The sequence below is a fragment of the Panthera uncia genome, chromosome X (assembly GCF_023721935.1).
Source record: "Panthera uncia isolate 11264 chromosome X, Puncia_PCG_1.0, whole genome shotgun sequence".
Taxonomy (NCBI): Eukaryota; Metazoa; Chordata; class Mammalia; order Carnivora; family Felidae; genus Panthera; species Panthera uncia.
Window position 1 is genome coordinate 83,083,344 of NC_064817.1, and position 27,030 is coordinate 83,110,373.

Sequence of the window (27,030 nt, forward strand, 5' to 3'; positions counted from 1 at the left end):
CCTGGCATATAACTCCTTTATTGTTCTAAACTATCTACTTTCTGCAATCCATGTTTTAAATTTGCAATATAAATGTAGTAGCCATAATACCTAATGGCCCATAGTTATAAAGAAGAATCAAACAGTAATGTTCATAGCACACATATAGCTTTTACATCAGTGGTAATGCAATTTTGTAAAGTAACAGATTTAAATATAAAATCAGAATAATTTTTTAAAAAATTCTTTAAAATTGTGTCTCTTCCTAGAATCACCAATTATTGTATGTAATGGTTACGCTTCAAAATTTGAACTAATCTTGAAGTCTAAAGTATTTTAGTTTGTAGCATTTTTCAAGTGGTTAGCTATTGTCTTAAAAGAGGTGATTGATAAACATTAATCAGTATTGAGAAATTTAATCATACCTGCTTATAATTCTTATTTGCAGTAAAACTTGTTATCTCCTGGGATGCAGTCTCAAAACTTGAAAAGACTTCAAATGTTATACTAACAGAGAGTATTCATGTGTGTTCCCAAGGAGAGAATCACTACTTTTCAATGTTTTTGCATATTAATGAAACATACCTTCTTATGGAACAGCTGGCAAACTATGCTATAAAGAGACTTTTTGATAAGGAAACATTTGCTAATGACCCTATCCTTGATGATCCTCTACAAATCACCAAGAGGTATTCAAAGCTTAATTAATACTTTTTAAAGTATCGTTTGACCAAAGAATAACAACATTGATTATCATTAAAAGTTAAGTGTTCTATGTTATATGATAATTTTTCTTTGGAAATAATCATTGATGTGTGGGTTTTCTTTAGTTTATTCAGATGCATTTTACAAGTAGTATCCCCTCCATTGAGTTTAATCCTTAGAAGAAATAGAAGTTAGGTTTGAAAATTATTGAGATCCAAGTAGGATTTTCCCTGGAGTGCTTTTAGAAATATAGAGATTTTTGTATGCATAGTTAGTTTAAATTTCTCTATGAGTAGTCTAGACAGCTTCAGGTCTGATATTGTAAAAATGTATTGTTTGTTTTTAAACATAATTTATAGACAGTATCATTTTTTTTGAAGAGGCAAGTTAGTGGAGTCAGTGAAGCCTGGACTTTAGAAGGAGAGTACAGCCACCCTTGGACAAGGCATTATCTCTCAGGACCTTAGTTCTTACTCATCTATCATTTCTACCTCAGAGAGCACTTGTGAGTAATGAACAGTATAATGTGTGAAAGCACTTTATAAAATATAAAACCCTAGATAAATGTTAATCATTATTAATGTCTGCATGAGAAATATCTCTGATAGCTTTTTGCCACTATATTTGGTTTGCTGAAATGGATCAGAGTCCTTTTGTACTGCTCAACACTTAGAACAGTTGACTGAAACGTGCATGCCAAAGGGGAGGGAGAGAAGAGAGGATCTAGAAATAGCTAGTGAATGCAGCTTCTGGCCCCCAGCACAAGGATGTAGACTATGGGAAACTGTGAGAGGAACCTAAGCTGCAGTCCTATGGATGGGCCAGAACAAGTGACCTCTAGAGGGTTGTGTGATTACTACATAGCCCTAATTGGGTATAGTTGTTCCTCTTGCCTATTTCTAAACCATTTCTAAAATCTGGATACATGAGGACTTCTTTGTGAGCGTGTCTGCTTTTCTGGAAAATAGATCACCGAGGTGAATTCTTTACAGGTCCTCATGTGTATGATTTATAAATAGAACTCTATAAGGATTAGGAATCCTGTTTATATTATAGTTGAGCATTTGTTTTTGTAGTTTCTTCCTTGATTGGCCACCATAAAAATAAGCTTTTTAGCTATTTTATTTCCCTCAGAATATCCTCTAAATGGCCGTCTATCAAGGAGTTATTCATTACCAAGTCTGTATTATTTAAATGAGATCTAGGATATTCATTTTTGTCATGTGCATTTTAAGAGAGCTTATTGAAAATCATATATATCTAAATCCTTGTTTCTAGTAAGTTAAGAAGAACAATAGCTTATTTAGACTTAGTATCCAAATGACTTTTTCTAAAATTGAATATCTTTATTGTTTTGGCTTATTGTTTTTTTCAAATATGTATTACTTCTATAATTTAAACAATACAAAAGCACAATAGCAATAGTTAAGTTCAGTGTATATCTTTCCAGGCTTTTTAATGCATTAATTAAAAAAATATTTGCAAAAAACATGATTGGGACTAAACATCACATATTATTCCACAGTCTATTTCTACCCTCCTTAACAATGTATCATGGGCACTTTTCATTTATATAAGTAGACCTCATCTTTTAAAATAATAATAAAATAACCTACCAAATTATAATTTCAGTGAGGTTAAAATTAATGTGGCTTTCTGTTCATCAGAATTATTTTGAAAGACATGATGAAATACCACATATTCAAATAGTATATGCTGGAATGATGAATTTGGTTTTAACTTTGTTGTCTTTGAGTTAGAGCTTGCATAATTTACTTACAACCCCAGATGGCATTGCTGCTTAACACAAGTGTTTACTGCCTCTAGAAAAATTGTACTATTTTAAGCAATTGTTTTTATTCATATATTTATATATCAGTTAACAAGTCATCTTTATTTGTTGATGCCTATCCTTTGCCCAATACTGTGCAAGCAGTGTTGTTTTATCTTGCCTCTACTTTGGATTTTTTAAAACATTCATTTAAATGTTTGCTTCACTTAATTTTTAACATTATCTTTTATACACTATTCTTCTTGTCTAAGTTTTGAAGCCATAAATTTTCACTTTTTAAATTTTATTTTATTTATTTTATTTTTTTAACATTTATTTATTTTTGAGAGAGAAAGAGTGTGAATAGGGAAGAGGCAGAGAGAGAGAGGGAGACAGAATCCGAAGCAGGCTCCAGGCTCCAGGCTCCGAGCTGTCAGCACAGAGGCTGACATGGAGCTTGAACTCACAGATGGTGAGATCATGACCTGAGCTGAAGTCGGACGCTTAACCAACTGAGCCACCAGGCGCCACATAAATTTTCATTTTTAAGTTTTCTTTTTTTCATTTTTTGTTTTTCATTTTTATTTTATTTGAACTGGGTGACTCTTGATTTTCTGGTAACCACATATAAAAATTGTTTGCCAATGTTGGTTTTAGCCATATTTGCATATTATGGATGTGTAATAATATAATAATAATCCTTCAGATCATTCCTTAACAGATGAAGTCCTATGTCATCTGTAACTTTTTGTGCCTTGTAATCTAGTAGTAGAACAAAATTGGAAAAGGGACCAAAAAAATGAATTTGTTATGAATCAGTGTTTCTTCCATTTCATAATTTGTTGAAGAACATAGCATGTAGTATTTAATCTTTCTGCTCTAAAGTACATTTAGATTAATCAATATGGGCATGTGTACATTTTAGAAGTCATTATTTGAGCCCCCTTTTTTCTTTTCTACAGAGGTCTGGAAAATCGAGCCCACAGTGAGCAGTTCAGTGCTTTTTTTAGGCTCCCCAAAGAAGAGGCTTTGAAAGAAGTACATGAATGTTGCTTATGGATACCATTCAGCCACTTTAACACTCATGGAAAAATGTGCATCTCAGAAAACTATATCTGCTTTGCTAGCCAGGATGGCAGTCTATGTAGTATAATTATTCCATTACGAGAGGTAATATAAATTTGGTTACCTATCAGTTCTTAGTTTGAAATGCTATCATTCACAGAGTGAAATATCCTTTCATTCTATAAGTTATTAAAACCTCTATATGAACTATCCTTTTATTAATTTTTACATAATCATGTTTTCAAGTCCAGTATTATTTTTAATGATAAGGGCACCATTCTTCAGGAAAAGAGTACTAGAATAAGAGCTCTTATTAAAAGTGAAAATAGAAAAAATAAAAATTTATAAATCAGATAAGGGTTTAGAATGACTCAAGGTGGAGCATGCTCAGGCATTTATGACATTAATACCAAAATTTAGACTATTATGTTTGGTATACATAGTCAAAGAGAATAGAATTGATAGCTCTTATGTAAGTTAGGAATAAATTGTCAGCATTATAACACTGAATTTTTACATTTGTACTGTCATTTTTAAAGACTACACGTTAAGTAAACCTTTTCCTTGAGAAGTGAAGTAACTTGCACTGAGGTTACCTGTGTCAGTGGTGCAACTAGTACCCAAAGTCTATTTAAAAAAATTAGTTTATTTTTTGAGAGAGAGTGAGCAGGGAAGGGGTAGAGAGAGGAGAGCAAGAATCCCAAGCAGGTTCCATGCTGTCAGCACAGAGCCTGACATGGGGCTTTATCTCACAAACCATGAGATCATGCCCTGAGCCGAAATCAAGAGTTGGATGCTTAACCAACTAACCAACTGAGCCACTCAGGCGCCCTTATCTCTCTCTTTTTTTAAAATTTTGCTTGTTTTTTTTTTTTGCTTATTTAGAGAGAAAGAGAGAGAATGAGCAGCGGAGGGGTAGAGAGAGAGGGAGAGACAATCCCAACCAGGCTCCACGCTGTCTGTGCAGAGCCTGACTCCGAGCTCTGTCTCACGAAATGTGAGATGATAACCTGAACCAAAATCAAGAGTCAAATGCTTTGGCTGAGCCACCCAGGCACTGCCCCCGCAAAGTCTATTTCTTAGTAAGCCATACCATGGACCAAAACTTTAGTCTCAAAAGAGTAAGCTAAAGGGGTACCTAGGTGGCTGAGTTGGTTAAGCGTCCCACTCTTGATTTTGGCTCAGGTCATGATTGTGAGATTGAGCCCCACCTTGGGCTCCACGCTGGATGTGGAACCTGCTTAAGATTCTCTCTCCCTCTACCCCTCCTCCACCCGCACAGGTGCGTTCCCACTTTCCCTCCCTCTCCCTCTCTCCCTCTCCTCTTCTCCCTGTCTCCGTCTCTCAAAAAGAGTAAGCTAAACATATTTTGCCTGAAAGTGTCAGCAACAATGGAGAATGTGATTCATTTATAATGTTTTCACCCCCCAGGTCTTAGCTATAGATAAGACAAATGATTCCACCAAAACTGTCATCATTAGCATCAAAGGAAAGACAGCTTTTCGCTTCAGTGAAGTTAAAGACTTTGAGCAACTGGTGGCAAAATTCAGATTCAAGTGCAGAGCAGCTTCAGCTCCATATCATGATATTAGCACAGAGGTAATTATATACCAATCAAATCATTGTTTAATAAAACTTTGTGTTTTGTATGGTCCATTCTTTAAGAAGGAATTCATAGTATCTTTTCTATTCATACTTAGGTTTATTTTTTTTTTTAAAAGACTAAAACCAAAGAAATTATATTTTGTAGGTCATACCATAAGGCAGAAGTGAAAATCGTCCTTTTTAGGAACTCCTATGGAATACTTCTTGGCAATGAGAAAGAATGAAATATGGCCTTTTGTAACAATGTGGATGGAACTGGAGAGTGTTATGCTAAGTGAAATAAGTCATACAGAGAAAGACAAATCTTATGTTTTCACTCTTATGTGGATCCTGAGAAACTTAACAGAAGACCATGGGGGAGGGGAAGGGGAAAAAAAAAGTTAGGGAAGGAGGCAAACCATAAGAGACTCTTAAAAACTGAGAATAAACTGAAGGTTGATGTGGGGTGGGAGGGAGGGGAAAGTGGGTGATGGTCATTGAAGAGGGCACCTGTTGGGATGAACACTGGGTATGGTATGGAAACCAATTTGACAATAAATTTCATATTAAAAAAAACTAAAACTAAAAAAATTATTACCATTTGATCTTTTTTGACTATTGACAGTATCTTGTACTTTCACATAACATGGCTTTTAATAACTCAAACTATATTTGAGAATTTAATAAGGCCTTGAAAAGGATTCTCCTTTTACTGCTATAGAGACTGCAATTTTAAACCAGTCTGAATATCTTTTATTTAATATCAAGTAGCTCAGCCTTACTTACACAATATAGCCCAAAGCAAAATAGTGGCAAAGCTATTTACTAGTAAAGTATTAGAGAAGGCAAATATTCTTGGCAAAGGGTGGTTAAAAGCTTGATTTTGATGTTTAGTATGTCCTGTATAGAAATGTAGATAGTTTCAATTCAAATTTTCATTTTTAATGCCTAGGAAACTCATGTTTTAATAGATTGATAAAGCTTATCACATTATATCTATTGTATTTTAATTAAAACTTTGAAGAAAAAAATCAACATTAGCTTTACTGGCTATGTTATTCATTTGGATTGGATTATAGAGGCTTTTACCTCTCCATAGTAGAGACTAAAAATAATATGCTCAGTCCATTATAATGCAGTATTGATAAGACTAGCTTTCTCTTTGATAATAGAAAAACACAATGGAAACATGTAATTAAAAAAATATATATCTCAGTTCCAGACACAGAATCTTCATGTTGACCATCAAGAATTTTCTTGCCCCAACTTTATAATCTTTCATTCTCTTCAGGTGTGCAGCCAGGATATTCCTTAGTTTGATGTTAGGACACAGGTAAAATCTGATCAGTCCTGATAGTTTCTCTCCCAGTGCTTCCATATTCTTGCTTATGTCCCTTTTTTCCCTGTCCCATTCCATTTCAGGTTCAGTCTGTGTGTTAGATTTAATGTACTGCTTATCTTTTTTCTTCAGTTTATCTGTGTGTCTTAAACCTAAAGAACTGGAATTTTTCCCTGAAAACTCTCAGGTGCCTCTGGGAGTTGGGTATGCTCAGTTATCAAGAAAGGATTTTGTTTCAGAATGAGTTTATCATCTTTTCAGATATATGTCAGAGTTCTAAGGTTTTCTAGTCTCTCTTACTCATTTCTAGAGGTTTAATAAGAATATGTACAAAATACCAGTCAGTATACGGGTTTGCTAGGAAATGGATTTTTTTTCTAGTGTATTCTTTAATCCCCATTCCCTATTTGCCCCATCCCCCATCTACCTTCCCTGAGGTAACCATCAGTTTGTTCTCTATAGTTAAGAGTCTGTTTCTTGGTTTGTCTCACTCTCTTTTTCCCCCATGCTCATTTGTTTTATTTCTTAAATTCTACATACGCGTGAGATCATATGTTATTTGTCTTTCTCTGGGTGACTTATTTCACTTAGCATTATACCCTCTAGCTCTATCCATGTTGTTGCAAATGGCAAGATGCCCTTTTTTTATGGCTAAATAATAAACACACACACATACACACACACACATGCACCTTTTGTATCCATTCACCTATTCTTGGACAATTGGTCTGTTTCTGTAGTTTGGCTGTTGTAAATAATGCTGCAGTAAATACATATACACCCACACACCCACACACCTTCTTTATCCATACACCTATCCATGGATACTTGGGCTGTTTATATAGTTTGGCTATTGTAAATAATGCTGCAATAAACATAGGGGTGCATTTATCCTTTTGAATTAGTGTTTTTGTATTTTATTGTGTAAATATACCCAGTAGTGTGACTACTGGATTGTAGACTAGTTCTATTTTTAACTTTTTGAGGAACCCCCATATTGTTTTCCACAGTGGCTGCACCAGTTTGCATTCCCACCAACAGTGCAAGAGGACTCTATTTTCTCCACATCCTTATCAACACCTTTTGTTTCTTGTGTTGTTCATTTCAGCTATTCTGACAGGTGTGAGGTGGTATCTCATTGTAGCTTTGATTTGCATTTCCCTGATGAGTGACATTGAGCATATTTTCATGTGTCTGTTGGCCATCTGTTTGTCTTCTTTGGAGAAATGTCTATTCATGTCTTCTGCCAGTTTTTTAGTTGGATTTTTTTGTTTTTTGGGTATTGAGCTGTATAAGTTCTTTATATATTTCGGATATTAATCTTTATCAGATATGTCATTTGCAAATATCTTCTGCTTTTCAGTAGGTTGCCTTTTAGTTTTGTGGATTGCTTTCTTCATTGTGCAGAAATCTTTTATTTTGACATAGTCCCAATAGTTTATTTTGGCTTTTTAAAATTTTTAATTTTTAAAAAATTTATTTATTTAAAGTTAATTAACATACAGTGTAGTGTTAATTTCATCACTTACGTATAATACCAGGTGCTCATCCCAGCAAATGCCCTCCTTAATGCCCATTACCCATTTAGCCCATTCCCACACCCACCTTCCCCTCAAGCCTCTCAGTTTCTCTAAGAGTCTCTTATTGTTGCTTCCCTCTCTGTTTTTATCTTATTTTTCCTTCCTTTCCCCTATGTTCATCTGTTGTGTTTCTTAAATTCCACATATGAATGAAGTTATATGATACTCATCTTTCTCTAATTTCTCTTAACATAATACACTCTAGTTCCATCCACGTTGTTGCAAATGGCAAGGTTTCATTCTTTTTTTTTTTTATCACCGAGTTATATTCCATTGTATACATATACCACATCTTTTTTATCCATTCACCAGTTGATGGACATTTGGGCTCTTTCCATTTTTGGCTATTGTTAATATAGCTATAAACATTGGGGTGCATGTGCCTCTTTGAAACAACATTTTTGTATCCTTTGGATAAATACCTAGTAGTGTAATTGCTGGGTCATAGAGTAGTTCTATTTTAATTTTTTTCAAAGTTTATTTTGTGAGAGAGCACACACAGGGGAGGGGAAGAGAGAGGGGGAGAGAATCTCAAGCAGGCTCTGCGCTAGAGGTGGAATTCACGGGGTTGGAATTCATGAACCACAAGGTCATGACCTGAGCCGAAATCAAGAGTCAGACACTTAACTGACTGAGCCACCCAGGTGCCCATATTATTAATTTTTTGAGGAACTTCCATATGGTTTTCCAGGGTGGCTGCACCAGTTTGCGTTTCCACCAACAGTGCAAGAGGGTTCCCCTTTCTCCACATCCTCACCAATAACTGTTGTTTCCAAAGTTAATTTTAGACATTCTGACAGGTGTGAGGTGGTATCTCATTGTGATTTTGATTTTTACTTCTTTGATGATGAGTAATGTTGAGCATCTTTTCATGTCTCTGTTAGCCATCTGGGTGTCATCTTTGGAAAAGTATCTATTCATGTCTTCTGCCCGTTTCTTCACTGGATTATTTGTTTTTGGGTGTTGAGTTTGAGGAGTTCTTTTTTTTTAAATTTTTAATGTTTATTTATTTTTGAGAGACAGCATGAGCAGGGGAGGGGCAGAGAGAGAGGGAGACACAGAATCCAAAGCAAGTTCCAGGCTCTGAGCTGTCAGCACAGACCCTGATGAGGGGATCGAACTCACAAACCGTGAGATCATATGACCTGAGCTGAAGTCGGATGTTTAACTGACTGAGCCACCCAGGCGCCCAAGTTTGATAAGTTCTTTATAGATTTTGGATACTAACCCTTTATCCTATAGGTCATTTGTGAATATCTTCTCCCATTCTGTAAGTTGCCTTTTAGTTTTGCTAATTGTTTCCTTCACTGTGCAGAAGCTTTTTATCTTGATGAGGTCCCAGTAATTCATTTTTGCTTTTATTTCCTTTGCCTCCAGAGACATGTCTAGTAAGAAGTTGCTGCGGCCAAGGTCAAAAGTTGCTGCCTGTTTTCTCCTGTAGGATTTTGATGGTTTCCTGTCTCACATTTAGGTCTTTCATCCATTTTGAATCTATTTTTTTGTGTAATGGTGTAAGAAAGTGGTCCAGTTTCATTCTTCTGCATGTCGCTGTCCAATTGTCCCAGCACCATTTTCTATGAAGCCAGAATTACCTTGATTCAAAAACCCCCTGAAAAGGAGAATTAAAGGCAAATATCACTGATGAACCTGGATGTAAAAATTCTCAACAAGATACTAACAAATCACATTCAATAGTACATTAAAAGAATTATTCACCATGATCAAGTGGGATTTATTCCTGGACTGCAGGGCTGGTTGAATATTCAGAAATCAATCAACATGATACACCACATTAATAAAAGAAAGGATCTGAACCATATGATCCTCTCAATAGATGCAGAACAAGCATTTGACAAAATACCCTCAAGAAAGTAGGGATAGAAGGAACATACCTTAAAACCATATTTTTGCTTTTATTTCCCTTCCCTCAGGAAACAAGTCTAGAAAAATGTTGCTACAGCCAATGTGAGATTACTGCCTGTGCTCTCTTTAAGGACTTTTATGGTTTCCTGTCTCGCATTTAGGTCTTTAATCCATTTTGACTTTATTTTTGTGTATGGTATAAAAAAGTGATCCAGCTTCATTCTTTTGCTATGGCTGTCCAGTTTTCCCAACACCATTTGTTGAAGAGACTGTCTTTTTCCCATTGGGTATTCATTCCTTCTTTGTCGAAATTAATTGACCATATAATTGTGGGTTTATTTCTAAGTTTTCTGTTCTCTTCCATTGATCTTTGTGTCTATTTTTATGCCAGTACCATGCTGTTTTAATTACTACCACTTTGTAATATAATTTGAAATCTAGAATTATGATACTTCCAGTTTTGTTTTTCTTTTTCAAGATTGCTTTGGCTATTCAAAGTCTTTTGTAGTTCTATACAAATTTTAGGATTGTTTGTTACAGTTCTGTGGAAAATGCTGTTGGTATTTTGATAGGGATTACGTTAAGTGTATATATTGCTTTGGATAGTACAGACATTTTAACAATATTTGTTCTTTCAACTCATAAGCATGGAATATCTTTACATTTCTTTGTGTTGTCTTGAATTTCTTTCATCAGTGTTTTATAGGTTTCAGAGTACAAGTCTTTCACCTCTTTGGTTAATTTTATTCCTAGATATTTTATTATTTTTGTTGCAATTGTAAATGGGGTTGTTTTCTTAATTTCATTTTCTGCTGTTTCATTATTAGTGTATAGGAATGAAGCAGATTTCTGTACATTGATTTTGTATTCAACTTTACTGAATTCCTTTATCACTTCTAGTAGTTTTTGGTAGAATCTTTAGGATTTTCTGTATACAAAATCCTTTAATCAGCAAACAGAAACAATTTTACTTCTTCCTTTCCTATTTGGATACATTTTATTTCTTTATCTTGACTGATGGCTCTAGCTAGGATTTGTAGTACTATTTTGAATAGGAGTGGTGAGAGTAGGCTGGTTTATCTTGTTCCTAATCTCAAAGGGAAAGCTTTCAACATTTTACCATGGATCATTATGTTAGCTGTGGGCTTGTCATATATGGCCTTTATTATATTGAGGTATGTGTCTTCTATACCCACGTTGTTGAAAGTTTTTATCATGAAAGGACATTGAATTTTGTCTGATGGCTTTTGGGATGATCATATGTTTTTTATTTTTTATTCTGTTCATGTGATGTATGCCATTTATTGATTTGTGTATGTTGAGCCATCCTTCCCTCCCAGGGATAAATCCCACTTGATCATAATGTATGATCCTTTTAAAGTGTTACTGAATTTGATTTGCTAGTATGATGTTGAGAATTTTTTGCATCTCTATTCATCGGGATTTTAGCTTATAATTTCTTTTCTTGTGTTCTTATTTGGATTTAGTATTGGGTATTCTGACCTTGTAAAATTTGTTTGGGATTGTTCCCATCCCCTTTACTTTTTTGGAAGAATTTGAGAAGGATTGGCATTAATTCTTTAAATGTTTAGTAGAATTCACCCATGAAACCATCTGATCCAGCACTTTTATTTGGTGGGGGTTTTGGATTACAGATTCAGTGTCCTTACATGTTATTAGTAAGTTCAGATTTTTTTATTTCTTTATGTTTTGTTGATAGTTTTTATTGCGGAAAAATATTTCATTGTCTGGATATACCACAATGTTTATCCATTCACCTTTAATAGGGATACGTTGGTTGCCTTCAATTTTTGGCAACTATGAATAAAGCTGCTATAAACATTCATGTGTGGGTTTTTGTGTGGACATACGTTTTCAACTAGCTGGGTATATACCTAGGAGCACAATTCCTCAATCATATCATAGTAAGGCTATGTTTTGCTTTGTAAGAAACTGCCAACCATCTTCCAAAGTGGCTGTACCATTTTTGCATTTCCATCAGCAGTGAATGAAATTTCTTTTTCCATATCCTCAGCAGCAAGTACTTGTTCTTGTCAGTGTTTTGGATTTTAGCCATTTTAATAGCCAATAGTATCTCATTGTTTTTTTCATTTGTAATTCCCTAGTGATACAATATTGAACATATTTTTATATGATTATTTGTCTGTCATCTTTTTATTTTCTTTGGAGAGGTCTATATTCAGACCTTTTGCCCACTTTTTAATTGGGTCCTTATTTTTTTAAACATAATTTCCTTTCATTCTTCTAATATATTTATAATAGCTACTTTACATTCTTAGTTTACAAAATCTAGGAACTGGGCCCTCTCAAAGACATTTTCTGTTGGTTGCTTTTTAAAAATAGTTCCTGTTTTTATTTTTAAACCTGGCTTTCTCTGATTACCCCCTTTAGTCAGTATAAATTAGTGGCCAGCCAGTGATGGGTCAGTGAGCTCCTTAAATGCTGTGAACCATTAAGTTTTCTACTTTTTGCAAAGGAAATCTTTGTGTGAAGGTATACCTCAAACTTCTGGAAGCTTTTAAATCAGCCTTATCTTTCACTTCTTACCTCCAGAATAGTCCAGAATTGAGCAAATGGGGCCTTCCCCTGTCCCGTTTCTTTCCTAGCCAGTTTCACAACCCTATACGTTTACACGTACTTCTAGGTCCCCAAGAATATGTTAGAATCTTTCAAAGTTCCCTATGGTTATCTAGATCTTCCTTTTAGATTTTTAGCCAGGCTCTAGTTTCCCCCAAACTGAAATCATAGCCTTAGGCATCTGTAGTGCCCTGGGGACTGGGCTTTTTTCACAGACCTGAGTTCTGAATTAAATCAAATGATAACAATACCCTGAGAATGGGGATTTTCTAGGGAGCTGCTAGTCTGGTTAAAATATTGACTGTGTTCTGGGGATGGGGATTTTAGTGAAGCTCCAGAAGATCCTTTGGCTGTGTTAATGCAGGCTTTCATGGCTACCATACCTCTGAGCTTGGGAGGGAGGGGTGATGAGAATAGCCTCATGTTAAAACTTCACAGTCTGATGTTCCTATTGAGATTCATTAGTTTTAGTTGTATCTCTGCTTTTCAGTTCGTTCTGTGCCTTTGGTTCATTTCCAGTGTTCTGAACTTGTATTTTTTAAAATTCTTTGCCAATATTTTGTTTTTACAGGGGAGTGGGCTCACTGAAGTCTTGAGTTTGCTGTTGCAGACACTAATTTCTTGCTATCTCTAATTTCAAAAGAAAAACAATTGTCTCTCTGAGACATTGCTTCAATATTTATTATGTAGACAGATTGTGCTTTATAAATGATAGATAAAACATGAGCACTTTTTCTTCTTGCAGAAACTTTTAAGCATGCATTTGGGACAATTACATTTTTTCTTTTTTAGGTTCCTATTAGTTCTGATTCTACAGACCCATCCGATAATATTGAGGTACAGTCTTTGACATGTCAGAGAGAATGCAGTAAAACTGTGAACACCGAAGCCTTAATGACAGTATTTCACCCTCAGAATTTGGAGAATCTTAATTCCAAAATGGTAGGAAAACAAAATACTAAAATCTATGGGCTGAAACAGTTTATCAAAAATAAAAATCTTAGAGCAGACTAGAAGGTACCACAATTGAAATCTTCTTTTGGTGCTTGATAAGGTTTTCCAGCAGGTACTACTGTGTGACTTATTTCATTCCATCACATAAAAATGCTATTTTCACAAAAAAAGGGTTATTAACAAGAATTAAGATAAACAATGAAAATTGAACATCGTGTTTTATATGCATAGATTGCCAATAATTCTAAAATTGAGGTGAGTGGGGGAGAATAATGGTTCAAAGTTTTACCTCTGAAGTGTAATGCTTTTCCCATTTTTATATGAGTTTAGGTAAGAATTAAAATAGTAAAATACATCTATTATGCTCACGTGGATTTGAAAGATTTGTGAACAGTGCTCCAGTGTTTGGCCTCTCTGTGAATACTGATTTTGACTTTCTCTGTTCTTGATTTCCACGGGTATTACTTCACAGTGAAGAGAGTTTTCAAGTTATTTGAAAGAAGTTCATTTGTCACCATGTTTAGTTGCTTTGATTTTTTGTTACAGTTGAAAGAAAAAATGAAGGAACAGTCATGGAACATCCTGTTTACAGAATGTGGGCGTGGGGTTAGCATGTTTCGGACCAAAAAGACTCGAGATCTGGTTGTAAGAGGGATTCCAGAGACCTTAAGAGGAGAGCTGTGGATGCTTTTTTCAGGTATTTATTCACTTTACTAACAGATACTAGCCATGCCCCTTCTAGGAGTTATGCACTAAGTAAAAATAATTACAAAGATGGCTAGAACAAACTCTTATTCATGAGTTCAGACTAGTCAAAGAGAGTAAGGTAGTTATGTGTACTTACTTATATATTCACACATCCGTTGTCTGAGCAAATTAGTTTATTAGGCAAGATATGGCTAATTGGTAATATCTCTAGCTCTAGTGTCAAAGGAAAGTTAAGGGAAAAAAAACAGTTTATGAAAATTCTGTTGAATAAAATTGGTGTCCTGGGGCTGGTGCCTGGGTAGGTCAGTCTGTTAAGTGTCTTCTCAGGTCAGGATCTCACGGTTTGTGAGATCGATCCCCGCATTGGGCTCTGCGCGGACTTTGGATTCTGTCTCCCCCACACCCTCCTCTCAAAAATAAATAAATATATTTTTTAAATTGGTGTCCTGATGTTATATTCTAGTGAAGCCTTTTCTTTTGTTTGTACTAGGATATTAATTGAGTATAAAGCTAAATTTAAAGGTTATCCAATTCTTTATGTATATATGCAAGTGTTGGCCTTATTACATTCCTCTGCTTTTGTATGTTAATGCAGTCGTCTTTACAGGTGCTGTTAATGAAATGGCTGCTAATCCTGGCTATTATGCTGAAGTGGTTGAGCAGTCCTTAGGGACCTGCAACTTGGCTACTGAAGAAATTGAACGTGATTTGCGTCGCTCCCTGCCTGAACACCCAGCCTTTCAGAGTGACACTGGCATATCTGCTCTGAGGCGGGTACTCACTGCTTATGCATACAGGAATCCCAAAATTGGATACTGCCAGGTATGACTTCAGTATGAGCCCATCTGTGTACATATTCCAAATGGTAAAATCATATCAAATATAGCTCTATTTGAAAATTGTGATAAGAAAGGTTGGGCTGAGATTGATAAGGGCTTATTTTTAATCTAAGTAGATGGTAGCGGGAATACTTAAGAGAATTGGTATTTCATTACTTCATTTTTCTTTTACATTTAACAAGTGTTTATTGCATTCCTGCTCTGTAAAAGATACTTTGCTAGGTGCTTAAGACTATATAAAGATGAATCCTATAAGGATCCTGCCCTTGAAAGTATACGAACGATAAGCATTAAAACATATTCATTGGCAAATAAAAAGCAAGTGGGACAAATTATTAAAGAAATGTAAAGTTCTGTCAGGATTTATCGTAGGGATAAATTATTTTCATCTGGAGGAATCCGAGAAGACTTCGTGGAAGAGGTAGCATTTGTAGGTCTTGATAATTGGTGAATTTTGGATGTATGGAGCTGGAATGAAAGAATGTTCCAGGTAGAAGCATCAGTGTAACCAAACACAGATAGAGGTAAACATAGAATGTATGTAGAACCATGTTTTGTTTCTTAGAAATGTAGGGTGAATGAAGCTAAGTAGATAGAGGAAAAATATCAGGTAGATTGGGAGAGGTCAGGAGTTTGAATTTTATTTTGTTGACAGTGGGGGAATCATTGAAAAAATCCTTTAGGAGCACACTATATTAAGTAGGGATGCTAGACTGCTAACACAAATAACCTCAAATAGGTAATAGCTTAAACACAATAGAAGTTTCCTCAAAGGAATAAACGGAAGAGCAAGTATTTAAGTCAATAGGCAGCTCTCGTTCATGAGATTATTCAGGGCCTTAGGCTGAAGCACTCCCTGTCATCTTCAAAACATGGTTTCCAAGATGCTCTTTCATTGCCATTACCATTCACAGGAAACTGGAGAGAGCATGGAGAAACAATTATAGATTTTATTGGCTAGTAGGCCTAGAATGCGCATATATCACTTCATCCACATTCTGTTGGAGGGTCTTAGTTTTCTGGCCACACCTGTTTACAAAGAAGTCTGCAAAATATAGTGTGACTGAGCATATATATATATCCAGATACTATGGAAGAAGGGAGACTGGATTGTGGTGGATAGCTAGCACTATCAGCCACACATTCCTTTATAGTGGGCTGAGCACTTATAATGATTATGTATCAATTGTATCCATTAAATCTTATCAATAGAGAATTTTTTTGAAAAACAATTTGAGTGAATGGATCACCTAAATTACAATGTTTAGCGTATTTTAGGATCTCTGAGAGGTAAAAAAAAAAAAAAAAAAAAAACAAGTGTGGCACTTCTTTTCTCAAAGAACTTATACTCACAGAGTCCACAATGTTATCTATATATAGTGTAGAGGCACCTTCAAAGTAGGTGGCACATGCTTTTGACTTCTAAAAGATGAGAGCAAAGTTAGAAACATGGAGGGCACAAGGAAAGTTATTCTGAGTTAAAGTAACAATATGAGCAATACCATTCATGTGAGAATAAGCCTACCATGGAGATCAGTCTGGCTAGATTTATGTTAGAATCAAGAAGTAAATAAGTTTGTATAGGACAAAATCATGGAGAATCTTTCAAGCCGAGAAGAAGTCTGAATTTAATAAGCAGGTTTTATTGCTTTTGATCAAAAAGCCATGTGAACTGTACTGACTCATTATGGCTGATGGGACTAGTTGAGAAAGTTCTCATATATTCCTAGGTTAAGTGTTCTTATCATGAAAGAGTGTTGGATTTTGTCAAACCATTTTTCTTTGTCTATTGAGATAATCATGTGGTTTTTTTACTTTTATTCTGTTAATGTCCTGTATTACATTGATGTATTTTCATATGTTGACCCTCCTTGTATTTCCAAGATAAATCTCCCTGGGTCTTGGCTCTATAATCCTTTTTATGTGTTATTGGGTTTGTTGCATCCAGACGACTCCTGAAACAGAATGCTACGGGCACCAGTGACAGTCACAACAAAGTTTATTACAATGAGAGGCAAGGCTGACCGATCGGGACCAACACTCTTGATAAGAGTGCGGCCTCGAACAGCCGGGGTACAGAGTTTTTATAACCGATCACATCGTTTTATCATCACCTGGGAACAGAACAAAGAAACAGTTTCCAGATGAGTTAGAAACAGTTGCCTAATGAGGTGTTTACTTTAGACTTTCTGCCTCTAAGTTGCAACCAGTGGATCTCCTTGACCCTGCCTCTGATGCTCTTTTCTTTGAACTTTTGTTTCCTTAATTGGTGAAGCCTAATTTACAAGAGTATGAGGTGTAGTTTACCAGAGCAAAGCAAGGCTGTTATCTCTTAACCTTCAGTGTCAACACAAAGCTGTTATTTTTCAAGCTAAGCATTAGCCCTACACTACCTACAATTTAACCCTTACAGGTTCAGTTTGCTAGTATTTTGTTTAGTATTTTTACATTTATATTCATAAAATAAAATGATACCTAGTTAAGATACCTCTTTGGTGTTAGTATCAGGGCCTCATAGAATAAGGTGGGTAGTATTTCTTCCTCTCCTATTTTTTTGAAGAGTTTATAAGGGATTGATGTTAATTCTTCTTTAAATGTTTGGTAGAATTTGCTAGTGAAGCTATCTGTTCCTAGAGTCTTCTTTGCAGGAAATTATGTCATTACTAATTCAGTCACTACTTCTTATAGGTCTATTCAGATTTTTCTGTTTCTCCTTGAGTTGGTCTCGGTAGTTTGTGTTTTTCTAGGAATTAACCATTTTATATCTAGGTTATCTCATTAACCAATTTATATCTAGGTTATCTCATTTGTTAGCATATTCCCTTAGAATCCTTTTTATTTCTGTTAAGATTGGTAGTACTATTCTCTGTTTCTTGATTTTAATAATTTGAGTCCTTTCTCTGTTTTTTATCTTTTTGGTTAGGCTACCTAAAGGTATTTTGGGGTTTGTTTGTTTCAATTTTTAAAAATCTTTTCAAAGAACCAACTTTTGGTTTTGTTGATTTTTCCCTATTTTTTCTATTCTCTATCACATCCTACTTCTGTAGAACTTCAAGATTAACCAGAGGTGAGAGCTTAGGGCCTTTTCTGTTCTTTCCTGAGCATACACACATCTCTGGGCATGCATAAAGCCATATCGTGCACATGGCCTTCTAGATTCCCAGGAATTTCTCAGAGCCTTACAAAGCCCCCTATGGGTATCTCATTACCCAGTTTTTCATTTTGACCCTTTATTAGCCTATTATTTGACCCAACTTTTATCCACTGCCTCAGCAAGCCTCATGTTCAATAACTGCCTCCAATTGTTTTCAACAAACACACTGAGAGAAGGGTTTGCCTATCATGAACGCTGTGTCAGGTCAAATAAACACAGCCTTGTGAGTGGAGTCTTCAAGTGGAAACCACCAGACAGGCCAAATAATGACAATTATGTGAAAATGGGGCTCTGAAGGAGCTCCAGCCCTGCCTGGTCCCTGCAGTGGCTGCTAGGTGTTTTTACTATAATTGCTGGAGTGTTGGTTTTTAAGGCTAATGTGAAGCTGAGGAGGAGGTATGCGTATCAGGCAATTTAAAATGCCACAGAGCTCACTGTTTTTACTGAGATTCAGCCATTTTATTAAATAAATGCTTTCTGAGTTGTTATAAGATTTTGGTTAATTTTCATAGTTCTGAAAAATTGATTCTGACAGTATTTTCCAGTGTTCTTGTTTCTTTTTTTTAAATTTTTAAAATGTTTATTCATCTTTGAGAGACAGAGACAGAGCATGAGTGGGGAAGGGGCAAAGAGAGGGAGACACAGAATCAGAAGCAGGCTCCAGGCTCCGAGCTGTCAGCACAGAGCCCAATGCAGGGCTTGAACTCACGAACTGCGAGATCATGACCCGAGTTGAAGTCGGACGCTCAACCGACTGAGCCACCCAGGCGCCCGAACCAGTGTTCTTGTTTCTTATATAAAGGAGAGCACTTTCAGAGGGCCTTACTCTGCCATTTTCACTGACCACCCCCCTCCCATTATGGCTTCTTTTTAAAAACTTTTTAAAGTTTATTATTTTGAGAGAGAGACCGAGCACAAGCAGAGAAGGGGCAGAGAGAGGGAGACACAGAATCTGAAGCAGGCTCTAGGATCTGAGCTGTCAACGCAGGGCTTGAACCATGTTGCAGACCACGAGATCATGACCTGAGCTGAAGCTGGATGCTTAACAGACTAAGCCATTATGGCTTCTTGAACAGGAAAATTGATGGGGTAAAAACTAAACTTGAGGTCAAATACAGTGCCAGATCTGGCGAGGAATCTACATACTTAATACACAAATCTATAAGAAAAGTATTAAAATATAAAAATGAGCAACAAGCATGAAAAGATTAGTCATAGAACCAAAAGTACAGATGGATTAATAAAGTATAAAAATGAGAAAGTTTGGCCTCAAAAAATTCAAATTAAAACTATGAAATACCATTTTCACCATCAAATCAACAAGGACCAATTGTAATTATTACAATTCTCAGTATTTAGTATTGGCAAAGGAGCAGTGAAATAAACATTCAAACACTGTTGGTCAGGAATATAAATTGGTACAGTCTTTCTGGAATATAATATGGTAGTAATATGTCATTTAAAAATAGTATTATTTGAATACTTTCATTGTTATGTATATCTTTCCTGAGAAAAGAATAACATACTTCAAGATTTGTATACAAAGGCATTCATTGCAGTGTTACATATAGTAGTGAAAAATTGGATTCAAAATAAATGTCCAACAATAGTAGAATGGTTAAATAATTTATAGTATATTCAACTTACTAGATTATTTCATAGTTATTAAATACACTGTTTTAGAATTATTTAATGGCATTGAGAATGTGTAATAAGATGGTAAGTGAAAAAAAACAAACTTTAGAAGGGGAAAAAGGAAGGAAAGCACACATATGCACACACATAGTACATCAACTTATTAACAGTGGTGGTCTCTGGGTAGGTAGGATACAGGAGATTTAATTTCCTTCATACATTTCCATTCTTTCCAGATTCTATACATTAAGGGTTTATTACCTTCATAACAAGCTCTGTGGCCAAATGTAAAAGTAATGATCTGACATTTGTATGCAAGATAGACTACAAGGAGAAAGTTAGGGTGGAATGGAGAGGATAAAGCAGATCAAAAAGACATTTTATAATAAGAAACTAGGCTGTAAAGACACATTGGATGTGGCAGGTAAAGGGTTTCGAGCATGATCAAAATTAGGATAGCAAAGAAGAGAATCCTGTTTAATGAGAAAAGGTGTTTAGTTTTGAACACAATTGAGGATGATTGATATTTAAGAGATGTTCTCTTGTAGGCAGTTGAAAATACAGATGAAGTTTGTTTCTCCAGTTTTAATATCTTCTTGAAAATTATGTGTTTTTCCTGATTTGCAATAATTAAGATACTTTGTTCACTGAATTTAGTGTAAAATTATAGAGGTTTTGCTTATTTTGTTCTATATTCATATTACTGCTTCATTTTCTTTGAATTTACTGTATAAAGTAACTGATTGCAAATGTTAGCCAGACTTTACCTTGTTTTGCTTTAGACTGGCTCAGAGTGCTTGTTTCCATTATGATTACTTTTCATAGTTTTTATTACTGAAACTAGGGTTTGAAAAACAAATGTAATCATCACCCAAGCAGTATTTATTTATTTATTTTTCTGTCAATTTTAGGCAATGAACATTTTAACTTCAGTGCTGCTTCTGTATGCAAAAGAGGAAGAAGCTTTTTGGCTTCTGGTTGCTGTGTGTGAATGGATGTTGCCTGATTATTTTAACCGTCGAATCATTGGTAAACACACACACATACATATCCCATATATAAGCACATATTTTTTTCTGAACAATTTATATGTCTCTTGTAATTATGTACCAATTTATGTATCAAGTGGAAGAACTGATCAATTAGGTTTTGAAATACACAAAATGTAAGCAGTATCAAAATGTTACATTCACTGATATGCTCATGAGAAGAGCTTTTTGTACTGAATATATGATTGGAAAGCTTTTTTTATTATGTTGCTTTTTTAAGATAAAATGCCTGGTCTGTTTCTTAAGAAATAGAAATTTTAGGGGCGCCTGGGTGGCGCAGTCGGTTAAGCGTCCGACTTCAGCCAGGTCACGATCTCGCGGTCCGTGAGTTCGAGCCCCGCGTCAGGCTCTGGGCTGATGGCTCGGAGCCTGGAGCCTGTTTCCGATTCTGTGTCTCCCTCTCTCTCTGCCCCTCCCCCGTTCATGCTCTGTCTCTCTCTGTCCCAAAAATAAATAAAAAACGTTGAAAAAAAAAAAAGAAATAGAAATTTTAAGTTGACTATCTCTGTATTGCTAAAACAGTGGTGATCTGAAGCATCCAGAGCTACTGGAACATTTTTAATAATTACTTAATGAGAGAGAGATTTTAACCAGCTTGAAATCTCTACATTTATATGAATTGTATTCATATTTTCAAGGTTTAAAAGAAGGGTCAATTTCTTAGTTTGTTAATTGTATAATATTTTCTTCAGTCATCAAATATTTATAGATTTTTATACTCTACCTTAAAGCTGTAGGTGGTTTCTACTTTGTACACTCATATGCCTTCAGTATCATAGCTGGGTTATTGATTGCATTTCATTCTTTCATTATAGTTATTTGTGTATTTATCTAAAGTTCTTTCATTATAGTTATTTGTGTATTGATCTGAAGTTCTACTAGATATTAAGCTCTTTGAAGATGAGGCTATTTCATTAATTGGAGTATCTCTTATGGTGCCTATTACAGGTTTCTGCAAAAGATTGAATAAATTACTGTTCAAATGAATTTGAACTGAGTTTCTCAAGTGCTTCTTGATTCATGACACTTTACTAGCAGATAAAGAGATGTGTGAAATATAGGAAAGGCACTGAAGAAGTTCATAATTGAAGGAATAGAAATGAGATATATTGGCATACTAGTAAGTGGGAAGGTATCAGAAACAAGTCCTTTTGAAGGGGATTCATTTTTAAACTTCTTTTTATGCTCACCAGGTGCCTTGGTGGATCAGGCAGTCTTTGAAGAACTTATCAGGGATCACTTTCCCCAACTTACAGAACGTATGACCGATATGACATTCTTTTCCTCAGTTTCTCTCTCATGGTTCCTCACACTTTTTATTAGTGTGCTGCCTATTGAAAGTGCAGTGAATGTGGTGGACTGTTTCTTCTATGATGGAATAAAGGCCATTTTACAACTGGGATTGGCAATACTTGACTATAATTTAGACAAACTGATCACATGTAAAGATGATGCTGAAGCTGTGACAACTTTAAACAGGTACTGTCAGAACCGTAATGTTTAAATCTGGAGAGCCCCTTGGAGATGATCTTGTTTAGTCCCTTTGTTTTGCAGATGAGGAAATAGCCCTAGAAGCTTTAAACAGTTTGCCCAGTGTCACAAAGCTAGTTGTATGAAAAATCTAGGACTAATGTCCACTTCTCTGTTTCAAAATAAGATATAGTAAGAGCAGATCCCTCTGAAGTAAGTCACTTGGTAACATACACATTTACACTAATATTGTTGATTCGGTACGCTGGGACTTTCATAGTCCCAGTTTGAGCTATAAAGTATTGTTGTGTAAAAGTAGTTTGAAGGGGGAAGAATAGTTGATAATGTTAAAAACCAGTGGGGGAGATCATTCTGATTTTCAGGTAATTTCAGTCAGGTATACTGAGCCTTATTTTCCCAGTACTTTTTCTGTGAATGTTATTTTATATTGGAGCACTTTGTGTGTGTGTGCACATGTACACTATGTACGTATATGTTAAATGAATGGGTCACTATTGTAAGGGTGCATCAAATACCATTTTGTACAGAATAAAATATAAACACTCTGGCATTCAGAACACTCTACGTTGGGGCCTCAATGTATCTTTTTTATTTCTCCTTACGTGCCTCTACATACCCTGTATTCCATCCTTATTAGTCTATGTGGTATTTGCTGAGTACTCTCTGAGCCTATTTGCTTTCCTCATGCTCTCCTCTCTGCCTCTGAAATAATTTCTTCACCATCCCATTCCCCTCTTCCTTGTCTTCCTAATTACTAACCATCTTCAGATTCCACTTCTTCATAAGACCACCCTTTGTCCTATCAGTTGACATTAACCTCTAACTAGGGAGAAATTAGCTATCATTTTCTCTGCATTTTACTTCCACTAATTTTTGTATTACTGTCACTTTTGGATAGGTTCTTTGACAGTGTCACTAATAAGGATAGCCCATTGCCTTCAAGTGTTCAGCAGGGTTCAAATGTGAGTGATGAGAAAAGCAGTCTTATTAAAGTGGATATTACAGATTTGATTAGAGAGTCAAATGAGGTAAGTTTTTTTTTATACCACAAATATAATTACATAGCATAGTTTAAATGATCAGTACTATAGTTATATCTCTAGTGGTATATCAAGAATAAAATAATAATACAACTAAAGATATAATTTAAAATCCAATTTCATTTGTTTATTTTATTGAGGTATAATTGGCATACAATATTATATTAATTTCATGTGTACGATACACTGATTCAACATTTGTATTGTATACATCGTGAACTGATCACTACAGTAAGTGTAGTTATCATCTGTCACCATACAAAGTTAATACAATATTATTGACTATATTCCCTATGCTGTACTTTATATCTCCATGGACTTACTTTATAACTGGAACTTTGTACCTCTTGATCCCCCCATACCCATTTTTTCCCACTCCAACTCCCCTCTCCTCTGGCAACTACTGCTCTGTTCTCTGCATCTATGAGTTTGGGTTTTGTTTATTTTTTAGATTCTACTTATAAGTGAAATCATGTGGTATTTGTCTTTCTCTGACTTATTTCACTTAGCATAATACCCTCAGGGTCCATCCATGTGTTGCAGATGGCAAGATTTCATTCTTTTTATGGCTGAGTAGTGCTCCATTGTATAAAAATGAGTTCTATCAACTCTTCCTAGGTCATATAGCCTCACCTGCTTCAGTTTGCTATCTTTAAATGAAATGATTCTTACTTGCTTTCACAGATAATGACCACTTATAAATATCTATCACCATATAAAAAGGTGAAAATTCTTCTTAGAGACTAAGAATTTTTCCAATGTTCTTATACATAGTCTAGACACATAGTAGATTGAATTCTCTCCAGTAAATATATAGAACAACTGAAACGTGGGAGGTGAAAATTTGCATAACCACTGAACAAGTTAGGAAAATAGCTAGAAATAGAACCAAGGCCTCTGAGAATTGAGTCTGATGAAATTCAAGTGTAAGAAAAGCAGATATTTATTATGAATGAGTATCTGCTGAAATCATTTTTTTTGCAGAAATATGGTAATATTCGCTATGAAGATATACACAGCTTGCGCTGTCGAAATAGGTTGTATGTCATACAGACCCTAGAGGAAACAACAAAGCAGAATGTGGTGAGTATCTGCCCTATGGGGGGAAAGCCAATTGGAGTAACATTTTTTTCCAACTTCCTTTAAAAAATTAACATTTCATGTGAAGAAAATGAATATAACTAAACTTTTGAGCTAGATCTTGCCACAGCTTAGCTTACTGTAAATTTGAGAGGAAGTAAGTTATTTTCTTCTAATGGAATTATGTTGATTTCTCCAAAGTGTTTTGTTATTTGACCTTTAATATTGAATGTTGTGATATAGGCATTTAAGCATAACATATTTTTGACGTGCTTCATCATTACGAACAGCTGACCTACATACATAGTCAGTAGTCATTGCTGTTAATATATTTTATTATCCTTAGAAACATAAGATAAGGTAAAAAAGCTATAAAACTGTGTTTCTAAGTACTCTCCTTTTTAATATTTGGATGGCTACAAAAGAAGCTGTTAATATTGGTTGTCTCTGGTTAATGGGATTAATAGATTGCCGGTTGGAAGAGGGAGAGTTTTACTTTGCTGTTTATATCCTTCTATACTGATTGAGCTTTTATCATAAGCATGTATTGTTTTTGTAAACTTACTTGCTTAATGGCCACATCCTCAGAGATACCAATCTGGGAAGATGAACATTTCTGAAGATTCTGGGTTTAGCTCTCAATTAAATAATTCAGTGATACTACTGTGACATAGCATAGAGCCCCTTTGTTTTGGGTTTTATATATTAATTTAAAAAATAAGTAATACATTTTCACTATTAATAACTTAAACATAACAGAAATGTAAAAACATAAAAGTTCCTTCCCTTCCCCTATGTTCATCTGTTTTGTTTCTTAAATTGCACATATGAGTGAAATCATATACCTTACTCTGACTGACTTATTTCACTTAGCATACTACCCTCTAATTCCATCCACATTGTTGCAAATAGCAAGGTTTCATTCTTTTTGATTGCTGAGTAGTATTCCATTATATATATATATATATATACACACACACACACACACACACACACACACACACACACACATACATACACACACACATACACACACACCACATCTTATACCATATCTTCTTTACCCATTCATCAGTCGATGGATATTTGGGCTCTTGTTGCCTTTTGTTGATAGGGTAATGGGTATTAAGGAGGGCCCTTATTGGGATGGGCACTGGGTGTTATATGTAAGCAATGAATCACTGGATTCTACTCCTGAAACCAATACTACACTGTATGTTAACTAACTTGAATTTAAATAAGTACTTTTTTAAAAAAAAGTAAAAGTTCCTTACCCCAGGAGTAACCGATATTAAAATTGTTTGGTATATATCCTTCCAGATCTTTTTAGTATGTATCTATAGACATAAATGTGTGTGTTTTGGGGGGGAGGTTGATACAGTTTTTTAAATGAGATCATACCAGTTACTTTTTTCTGCAACTTAATTTTTTCACTGAAAAATATATCATAGTTATTGCATATCAGTACATATAGGTCTACCTCACTTTTCTTAACATACTGAATAGTATACCATAGTATGGACATGCTATATAGTTGACCCTGAACAATGCAGAGGTTAAGGGCCCCGATTCACTGTGCACTTGAAAATCCACATGTAACTTTTGACTTCCCAAAACTTAAGTACAGTTGACCCTTGAACAACATAGGTTCATACCGTGCAGGTCCACTTACACATGGATTTTTATATATATAAATACAGTATAGTACCGTAAATGTATTTTCTGTTCTTTATGGTTTTCTTAATATTTTCTTTTCTCTAGTTTACTTTGTTGTGAGAACACATTATATAATATATATAACAAAATGTGTGTTATTCCACTGTTTATGTTGTTGGTAGGGCTTCTGGTCAACAGTAGGCTATTGGTAGTTAAATTTGCGGGGAGTCAAAAGTTTTATGTCAATTTTCGAGTACACAAGGGGTCAGCGCCCCTAACCCGCATGTTATTCAAGGGTCAACTGTACTCCTGTTGACCTGGAGCCTTGTTGATTCAGACCTTTTTTTAAAAATCAGTATTGAGTGTTAATTGTGACCAAAAGATTTTTCCGTATGTTGAGTTTATATATTTTTCTGCTTTGTTAATGTAGTCAGTTATATTAAGGAATTCCTAATATCCTCCTGTTGGGTTTTTGAAATGAATTCTGTTTGGTCATGTTGTATTATTATTTTAATATTCTGCTTTGATAATTTTGCTAAATAGTTTAGCTATGTTCTTTACATCTATGTTAAAGTGACATTGGGTTACAGTTTTCTTTCTGTGTGTGTGCTAACTTTAGTTTTCTAATGAGAGTTGTACTCACGTCATGGAATGAATTTTGGAATAAATTATATTTTACTATGCTCTGGAATAGTTTAGATCACACAGGAATTAACAATTACCTGAAAGTTTGAGGAATTGAGCCTATGAAACTATTTGGATCTGCTGCCTTTTGGTAGATGACAGACTTTTTATTACCTTTTCAGTTCTGTCTCTTCAGAATTTGCTCTTTCTGGGTTAATTTTGGTAATTTTTGTCCTAGAGAATTATTCATTTCATCTAGACTTTCAGATATATTCATATAAAGCTTAAAGAATTCATTCAATAGATATTTTTTTTT

The 27,030-nt window shown here is 35.0% G+C and overlaps 1 protein-coding gene across 3 annotated transcripts in view; it reads left to right on the top strand.

Annotated features, from left to right (window-relative positions):
* Positions 1 to 27,030, top strand: part of TBC1D8B (TBC1 domain family member 8B) — a 62,414-nt gene that overhangs the window by 17,541 nt on the left and 17,843 nt on the right. For all 3 annotated transcript variants that reach the window (XM_049644719.1, XM_049644721.1, XM_049644722.1), the window contains exons 5-14: positions 428 to 668; positions 3,418 to 3,625; positions 4,952 to 5,119; positions 13,277 to 13,426; positions 13,985 to 14,135; positions 14,754 to 14,968; positions 20,686 to 20,803; positions 22,017 to 22,302; positions 23,213 to 23,342; positions 24,339 to 24,437. In XM_049644719.1, coding sequence (XP_049500676.1) covers positions 428 to 668; positions 3,418 to 3,625; positions 4,952 to 5,119; positions 13,277 to 13,426; positions 13,985 to 14,135; positions 14,754 to 14,968; positions 20,686 to 20,803; positions 22,017 to 22,302; positions 23,213 to 23,342; positions 24,339 to 24,437 — 1,766 coding nt within the window. The remainder of the gene's footprint in view (positions 1 to 427; positions 669 to 3,417; positions 3,626 to 4,951; positions 5,120 to 13,276; positions 13,427 to 13,984; positions 14,136 to 14,753; positions 14,969 to 20,685; positions 20,804 to 22,016; positions 22,303 to 23,212; positions 23,343 to 24,338; positions 24,438 to 27,030) is intronic.